This window comes from Vespa crabro, chromosome 4 (genome assembly GCF_910589235.1).
Source record: "Vespa crabro chromosome 4, iyVesCrab1.2, whole genome shotgun sequence".
Classification (NCBI taxonomy): Eukaryota; Metazoa; Arthropoda; class Insecta; order Hymenoptera; family Vespidae; genus Vespa; species Vespa crabro.
In genome coordinates, this window is record NC_060958.1 from 1250001 (window position 1) to 1260000 (window position 10000).

Genomic DNA, 10000 nt, shown 5'->3' on the forward strand with positions numbered 1-10000 from the left:
TCATATTTATCTAGAAATTATGAAAAATCTTATTGTCGTGTTAACGTTAACGTACGACATTGTAATTATTTAACAAAGGGAAAAAAAGAAAGATATATCAAACAGTTGCAACTGGTTTGAAAGTTTTATCTTAACGTGACGAAACGGAGTCAGTCACTTGGAAAATTCGAAATTATTGTCCGTAAGAATTAATCCGTCAAAAAGATCGAATTAAAAAGTTGAAAAAGAATCGAGATATTGTTTGCGAGAGAAGAAAAAGATCTGGCCGTTCGATGATTGATCAAAGTCTATGATAAAACATATACTTATGGGGAATACATCTACACGTTTACGTGCGCGCATACAAATACATACGTGCGCACACATACACGCACTATATACATGCATATATATATATATATATATATATATATATATATATATATGTACATAGAAGCAAATAGACAGACGGAATAATGTTGTACGGTCCACAAACGAAATTGCGGGCGTCCAAAGCCATCATGGCTGACTCTCTTCTCGTCTCGTCTCTTTTAGCCCGACACTTTCACTGGCCGCGAACGCTACGAAGTCGACGGACACTTTCTTCGAGCTCGATCGATGTGCCCAATGGAAAGTGCAACCTTATACACATACTACACACATACAAATACATACGCACAGAATTACACAGACAGTGCGTTTTAACGCGATAAATACGAAACGCACATAAGATCTACGATTCGTTCGTGAGAATCGATCTTCGATCGAATTTGAAAAAAAAACAAAAAAGAAAAAAGAAAGCGTTTACTTTAGAACGACGCATAATTTATTTCTAATCCTTTTAAAAAGTACATCGAACGAAATGTCACATGATTTTTTGATCAGCTTTTTTTTTTTTTTTTTTTTTTAATTACGAAACAACAATTGCTAAAGATTTTCTCTCTCTCTCTCTCTCTTTTTTTTGTGTTTCTTTTTTATACTTAATCTTTCATTCCATGAACGAATTTGTTTGATGTCATGATATTTCTAATTTATCTTTTAACATCTCATTGGTATGCCAGAACTATAATAATGTTCTAATACATTATACAACATCGCATCCCATTAAATCATGCTCGTTTTAATCCTCGGAGGATCATTAATTTTAATTAAAAAAAGAAAAAAGGAACAACAAAAGAAGGAAAATGTTTATCTTCGCATTATCACATATAATTATTTCAATAATCTCAAGAGTCAACGAATCAATATAATAAATATTATCGACGATATTTGATTATCTTGAATCAAACGTTTTAATGAGCCGTGATCTCGTTAAATGATTTGAAAAATTTCACGACGAAATAAATGATAAAAAGTATATTGAAAATAAATAATAAATAAAACGTTAGCGTTGAATATTCTTCATAGAAATGGTTTTGGACGAAAACGCGGAATGCGTAAGAGAACGCGAATGAGGTTTGAGGGAAAGTGAAATGTGTTGTGGTCGGTTGAGCAACATCATAGTGTCCTGTCGAGTGATACATGGTAACTCGATCTATTTTATTATCGAATATTTTTATATTATTCGTTGGAAAATAAACATTCAAGAAGACAAGTCAATTTTAAAGATCATTGGATTTAACGAACTTGTTTCAATATTATATCGACATGATCAAATACTATAAATGTCGGATCAATGATCTTAAGTATTACAGATCACGTGATCGTTCTAATTAGTCAGAATATATAGAAATATATATAAAATATATAGAATATTTAGAATATATAGAAAGAAAGAGAGAGAGAGAGAGAGAGAGAGAGATGGAGGGAGAGAAAAAGAGAGATTCGTTAAACATCGACATTGGTAATCGCTAATGAACTTTTCCAAACTCTTAAATCGTAAATGCATTCTCCAAGTATAGTTTACGTTTGTTCCTTTACATATTCGCTTCCACTTAAGCAGACAAATCATTGACTCCGAGAATTATTTACTTCCTTGATGGTAATACGAATAATTTAGCATTATTATCAATATTAATGATCAATGTGTATAAAAATAGAAAGAGGAAAGGAGTAAGACTTGACAATTGCAGATTTATTTTACGAGAAAGAGAGAGAGAGAGAGAGAGAGAGAGAAATAAAAAATAAAAAAAAAAAAAACATAATACAACGCAAAGAGCCAAACGAAATTTTTTTCAGGCTCTCGATCGATTGTTAATGGTCGAAGCGGACAAGGAAGCTGCACTGAGAAGTAAAAGGACAATCGGTATCCTTCGTCAACTGTTTCCAGACATCTCTCAGGTGAGAGTTTACGCCTGGTAAAAGGGGAAGATATAAAAAAAAAAAAAAAAAATAAAAAAATAAAAAACCAAAATAATAATCCAACTAACACGAATTAAAAATTTGATACGATCGATCAATGAGGGCTATTTAAATATATTCACGTAATTACGTTAAAATATTATTTCATCGATGATAATCCGAAAGAATTTTTTATTAAAGTTTCGATCAATCTTTAAATATTATCCATTAGATGTTCGAATATATTGGTTACACGTACGATGGTGTTTACCTTTCAATTGGAATTAATGTTGAGAAAGTAATTCGTTTTGTTCTTCGTATTTATATTTATTAATCCAATCTCGATGCAATTTGGATGCGGCTCGATCGTTCATCATCTCTACGTAAAAGAAAGAGCAAATTTCAAAAAAAATCATTTATGACGATATTTAATCTATTCGATTTCAATTATTCTTCTTTATACAAAGGTGAAATTGGAAAAATCTATCTGTTGAAATAAATCGATGATCTATGGGTGTTGCTGTTGCTGTGTTAAAACGAGATTTCATCGATTAAGATATTTTTCATTGCTCAACTTATTGTCGAATTTCTCTCTGTTTTCTACACGCCGTTATATATATATATATATATATATATATATATATATATATATATGTGTGTGTGTGTGTGTGTGTATATCCTAGATTGAAATAAGACGGCATGACGGTAGCGATTTACCACGGACCGTTTCTTTTTTTGTATGCCGACCGACGCTTTTGCGCGACAGAAATCGATTTGGTAACAAATCGGTTGCAGAAGACCAAGATCGCCATCACTTTGTATTCCGAGATCGTTCTAAATTATTTCAAAATCATCGAATACTCGGCATCGATCCTTTTTGGAAATCATTCTCTCGAACAGTTAGAAGGTTATTCAGAATTGTCATCGTCGTTATTATCGTCGTCGTCGTCGTCGTCGTTGTCGTCGTCGTCATCGTTGTATCGTTGTTTGTAGGAAAAAGAAACAAAATCAAAAAAACAAAAAAAAAAACAATGGAAGAAAATCATTGCCAAAAAAAAAAAGGAAACATGAAAAAGAAAAGGGGCAAACGATGCTTCTTCCTTCCGGTTAAGTGATGTTGTTTTTTAGATGATCGATAAAAAGGTGAACGTCATAGTCGCGGAAGTCTTTCGTGTCCTTGGCCCGATCGTACTACGCAACGTCCTTGGCAATAATAATAGCGAAGGTGGAGGCACCGGTACTGGAAGAGCGAACAATGATGGTTCGACCATAATGATAGCATCGCCTTTCGACGACGATCAACAAGACAAGGATAATGAGAACGGTACTCGCGTTGATTCGATCAGTTCGAACGATTCCAGAGTTCCGATTTCTCTTCCTACCTTTCCACCAGACAACAATGAAGTTACTAAGGCATCGAACATTACTACTACTACTACTAGTACTACTACTGCTACTACTTCTACTGCGACTACTTCTGCTACAACAACAACAATTGCTACTACTACAACATCAGGAACAATCGAGAACACAACCGATTTCAATACTTCGGTATTGTGATCGTTTGCCGCAAAATTGCGGGTAAAATTTTCGACGACTATTCGATCGTACGATTGTTTTTTTGGGCCTCGCACTTCACTTCCTTTCTTCTTTTTTTTTTTTTGTTTTTATTTCGCTGCTGATTGTTATCTCATCAGAAAGATGACCGCACACAAAGAATACTACTGCGGAAATTCTTCGATTTGTTTTTCTCGATCTTTTTATTTTTTTATTTTTTTTTATTTTTTATTCTTTTTGGGTTATTTATCTCATTGCTCTTTTATTTATATCTATGTCTCCTTTGTATGTCGTGCTAACTCTCATTTGTGTTCTTTTCATCGATGAGACAATTGTGGCTTTTGATTGAATATTTTCTTGATGATGCTTTACCGCGCTCGAAGGACAGCTGCGGTTATCAAATTTATTTTAGATAAAATCGTGATATCTCGAGAGCTCAATGCATACTTTTTTCATCTAACTTTTTGGGTTCTCTCTCTTTCTCTCTCTCTCTCTCTCTCTCTTTCTCTTTGTCTCTTCTTCTCTGCTATATATTTACTTTTTGTTCTTCAATTCATTGGAAAATCTAATTCAAATCATGGCAGAAATAACAAAATCCATGTCATCGATCATCGATTATTATCGATTGATCATTTCTCAAAGATGAAATTTGTATTCATTTCATAGTTCGTAAATATGAAAGGTATCTCTCTGTCATTGAGTTATAGCAATGATTTTTATTCGAATTTCTTTTTGTTCAAAAAGAAACCCCCCCCCCCAAAAAAAGGAGAAATGTAAAAAAACTGAAAGAATTGAAAGTAGCAAACAATTGGTATAAATTGATCGTGCTTGAACGTAATATAAAAAGTTTAATCGTTTAAAAACGATTAATTAGATATTATAGTGTATACAATGTATAACATTTACTCGTAAGTATCTATGAAAATTTATTACAAAGTAACTCTTTGATAGAAGTATAAAAATATCATTTAAATATCGCCATTATCCCTTTTGCCCTTATATAGAATATTTTAACATTCATATTATATAATACGAAACAATCGATTATTAATTAGCACTTCATTTAAATCAACCAATTTCAAGACATTATGGGTGAACGTAAAATCGCGTGCTTATTCGACTAATGGTAATCTTCCAAGCATCAAAGAATCAATCTTTTCGAGCATATCTCTCTTTTCTATTTCCTTTTTTAACCTTTATATTCGAAAAACGTTATAATTATATAGTTAAACGTATAAACGATTAAGATAGAAAAAACTTGAAGAATCATTAGATCTTTATAAACATGAAAAACATCTTAGCCAATCGTTTGAATAATTTTATATGACGAAAGAAGAATAAGTATATAAAGTAACGTGATGTAACGTTGTTTAGAAATCTGAAAAAAAAAAAAGAAAAGATTCGTTTTAACCTTAACGAACATAACAAACGAGATTATTATTTAGAGAATATAATTTCTAGGTTTATTTCGTAGCTTTATAGGCCATTAGAATAACAAGTCAAGTCTCAAGGTTTATTTCTTACTAAACATAAAAATCAAGGAAAATGAAAGAAATAAAACAGACAAATTTTGTAACTTGCTCGACAACGAAATTCTTTGATGCTCGAAAGTTTCATGTATACATACATGTATATATATACATATATATGCTGAGTCATAGTATACAGAGTGAGTCCAGTAACTGGACTTTGTTCTTATTGAAGATGATGAAAAAAAAGGATTTGTAGAGTAAAATGTTGCATTGATTATGAAACTATTGTCATTGTGTAATGCGATTTTGGACAAAAGTCCATCGATGCAGATTACAAAATGCAATTGCAGTTGCTTTATTACATGGGACTCTACATATTTTTTTTCTTCGCCTTTTTCTTTCATAAATTGATTTCCCCTCGTACCATTCTGAATGAAAAGGTATTTGGATATAATATCGAGAAACAATCGATTCGCGAGATATTTCATATAATATCGTTTGATAATTTTATATAACTCTTATGAGTCGTATATTTTTTTGAGATTGGATTTTTTTTTTTTATATTTGTTTGAGATTGGAAAAAAAAAGAAACGAATGGTTCAGGATGGACTTCACACGCGAAAAAAAGAAAGCAAGAAGAAATGAAATATGCCAAAGGACATGAATCTATCTATGAAACGTTTTCTTTTAGGACGTGAATCCTGAAGCAGAGAATCGAGTTAACGAGGTTGGGTCTGAATCACAGAACAACGAAGTACGGGTGCAATTTGCCGACGAACAATCAGCGAATGAGGCGGTACCAAATTTGACACCACTGGAGGACGTCGAAAGTAGTGACGACGAGAACAGAAATAAAAGGTTCTTGAACTTTGGCTTAGGGGCAAGTGCAGGTGGCAGCGGAGCAGGCTCAGGCAACTTCCTTTTTGATATAATCAGAGTAAGTTAATGTCTTAATCATTAAGAAATAAATTTATCATTACGATCTTAGAAGAGATTTAGAAATCTTTTTTTCTATATTTCTTTTCACATATCATCCTATACGAAGCAAAAGATATATTTAATACACTAATATCTTACATACGTTATATGTTAAACCAAACCGATGAATTGATATACAATTGTTACTTAATTATTCGTAATTGATTGAATTATATTGATCATTTTAAAAATGTAAATATTGTTTTGTATAAAGTATAAAAATTAAATATTTATATATATATATATATATATATATATATCTTCTTTATCGATGGAATTAATCGGTTTGATCTCTGAATGACTCCATGCATTATTTCGTATGATAATATTCTTAACATTATTACGTAAAATATTTATTATGTAAAAAAAAAAAAAAAAAAACATTTCTATGTAAATGTGTATATTAAAAGAAATTTTCGTTTCGTATAGGCATACTAATGACAATTAATAAGTTAATATCGTAAAGTCATTATAAATATTTTTTACTTATATTATATCTTTTATATATACATATATATTTATTTATTTAAATAAAACGAAGAGTTTCGATTTTGAATTCTCTTCGAGCACATATTGGTAAGTCGTGTAATAAGAGACAGGTACGTTAGTGCGGGCAACGACGACAAGGGCGTCTAGTGCAGTGACGGCAGTGAAAGTAAAACCGAATTGCTAAGCCGTCTAGCTCCTATTCCAAGGTTCCTGACCTAGGAACGGCCTTAGCTCCCTCGAAGATCGACGTGCACGGAATATCACGACATTCGCTGCGGTTACGAGCCAATAGATCTCGTTTGAATTTTCGTTCGAAAAAGAAGAAGGGAAAAGAAAAAGAAAAAGAAAACAAAAAAGAAGAAAAAAAAAACAAAACGAAAGAAAGAAAAGAACGTAGAAAAGAAAGGAAAAGATATTTAAGCTAAAACTCGTTGCTACGTTATAAAAAAAAAAAAAAAAAAAAAAAAAAACAAAGAAAAAAAAATATCTTCATTATTATTCTATCTTACAAGAAATTATTTAATTTGTTGCAGATCAATATATAAATATAAATATATAAATATATAATAATAACAAAATAATAGTTATTAAGTAATAGGGAATGATTAAGAACGACATTCGTTAGGAAATCGCGATTGATTGATTGATCGATCGATCGATCAATCGCGATCGAGATTTACAAGACGAATTGTGTTAATTTCAAGAAAAATAAACGAGAAACAGAGAGAAATAAAGAGGTAGAGAGAAAGAGAAAAGAAAAAAAAAACAATGTGGTATCATTCGTAATAAAATTAATAACAACTCTCAAGATATCTCTGTATTATTATAAACGTATCACAATTTGTCTTTGTAAATTCGTAAAGATTAAGGCCACCGATCGATCAGAGGAATTTTATAAGTTCTCTATGAAAGAAAATATTAAAAAGGCAAAAGTTTTAGTAACGAGAGAATAACTTTTTCTCCGGAGTACCGTTAAGATTATATTTTTTCAGCGACAAAAAAGCAAACTATACATGGCGAGAGACAAAAAGATAGCGCGTTAATTGGAGATAAACGATACGAAGGATCTAAAACAAGAAGGGTGAAAAGAAAAAACAAAAAAAGATGATAATAATAATTAAAAAAGAAAAGAAGATGATTGAAAGAAAAAAAAGAAAAAACAAAAAAAAGGAATAGAAGGAATGAAAAATGATGGTAATTAAAAAAAAAAAAAAAAAAAAAGAAAAGAAAAAAAAGAAAGGAAAAAAAGAAAATAAAAAGGAATAGAAACCAGGAAGGAGAAAAAGAATGGAAAAGTTTGTTAAGGAGATTGATAAAGTTTTTGATGGGATAAAAGGATATTGAATAAACGGAACGTTTTCTCGTGTTTGTTCTCGTGTAGCAAGCAGCCGACGGGGCGGCAAGAGCGGCGGGCACGGTTTACCGCGTTGTCGCCGGCACACAGAGCCTAGGGCTCGGTCTTAGCGCCTCGCGAGACGTCGCTGCCGCCGCCCCTGCTGCTGCTGCTGCTGCTCCTGTTGCTTCCTCCACCCCTGGCGCACCCTCGATGGCCGATGCATCCTCAACAGCCGCCCCTGAGTCAGCAGCCGGCACTCAACCACCGGTACGAGACCATCACAAAATCCTTCCGACCATCGTCAACGGCCAATTATAATCTCATTAATTACTTACTCACTCATAAAACATATACATACTCTCTCTCTCTCTCTCTCTCTCTCTCTCTCTCTCTCTCTCTCTCTCATTCTCTCTCTCTTTCTCTTTCATGAACATACCCTCTTTCATTCTATCTTTTCCAACTTCTTTTTTTCTGCTGATCAATATCATCCATCTCTTTCCATTTTATTTTCATGTGTTTAACACAAGCTATTGTCTGCTAACAATTGCAAATGATATATAAAAAAGATTTGTCTTTATAAATTCGACGGATCTGGTCAGGATTGTGAAATAATTGTGTCAATGGAGAAAACAATCTTTCAGAAAATTTATATTCAACAAAATTTGTATTAATTTGTTTTATTTCATTTTTCTTTTTTTTTTCTTTTTTTTTTTTCTTTTTAACCCGACTTCGCCGATTATCCATTTTTGTGTTTTTAAGTAAAACGTTGTTTTATCTTCCATTTCGTATCGATAAGTATCGTTAATTCATCTCATTATTGAAACAAATCGTAAATATACGATTCGATTGAAATCATAAATTAAAAAGATAAACAAATCGTACAATTGTACGATCTTACGACATATCAAAATTTCGATCAGATTTTATAACGTGAATAATTTATATTACGTATTCGTGATTAAAGATAATTAATGACGGTCGAATAATCATGGATATAATGAAATTGCCTTTTGATTTGAAATATATTAACGTCGATTTAACGTTACAATATAAAAGAAGATTATAAAAAAGCTGACAATAGATCTTCCTGTCTGACTTTCGAACCGCAAAACGTAGATTACACATTAACGCATCTCACATGTCTATGTATATACATATACATATATATATATATATATATATATATATATATATATATATATAAATACGTATAGATATATATGTATATATGTATGTATACACACGTAGCACGCATGCATGTAGATAGATAAAACGCTTTGCTTGTGGATGATTCTGAACGTTTTTAAGTCTTCGCGCTTTCTATCGTCGACTTAACATAACTCATACGATCTACACTCTATTGGTTATAAGAGCCTTTTCCTTGTCTGGACTCTATCACGTTTTTCCCTTTCACCGTTTATCTCTATTTTTATTACATACATATACATATGTGTATGTGTGTGTATGTACATATGTATATATATATATATATATATATGTACCTTTATTCTATGCTTTCAACGTCATTTGTGTAATTCGTCCACGTATGTATCTTTATCGTGCTCTAATTCTATCCATCTCTCTTTATATATTATATATATATATATATATATATATATAAATATATATATTCTTTTAAAAACATTAAAAAACGTGTCAAAACATTAATTTACTTTCTCATTTAAACAATGATAATAATATTTTTTTACGTGAGCGAAAAAAAAATTTCTTTTTCGTTAATCTTCTTATCTTTCAATATTTTTAACATTGTTTCTCTCTCTCTGTCTATCTTTTTTTATATTTCTTTCTTCTCTTCATAATGTCAAACTATACAGCGTTTGATATCCACGATTTATTCATCTTCGTGCTTTCTCTCTCTCTCTCTCTCTCTCTCTTTCTTTCTTGGTAA

General features: G+C 31.5%; 1 protein-coding gene across 3 annotated transcripts in view; it reads left to right on the forward strand.

Moving 5' to 3' along the window:
- Nucleotides 1-10000, forward strand: part of LOC124423496 — an 18657-nt gene that overhangs the window by 3029 nt on the left and 5628 nt on the right. For 2 of the 3 annotated variants that reach the window (XM_046961260.1, XM_046961259.1), the window contains 3 exons: nt 2158-2259; nt 5980-6225; nt 8137-8358. In XM_046961260.1, the coding sequence (XP_046817216.1) occupies nt 2158-2259; nt 5980-6225; nt 8137-8358 (570 nt within the window). The remainder of the gene's footprint in view (nt 1-2157; nt 2260-5979; nt 6226-8136; nt 8359-10000) is intronic. The other variant, XM_046961261.1, reaches the window with a different exon arrangement.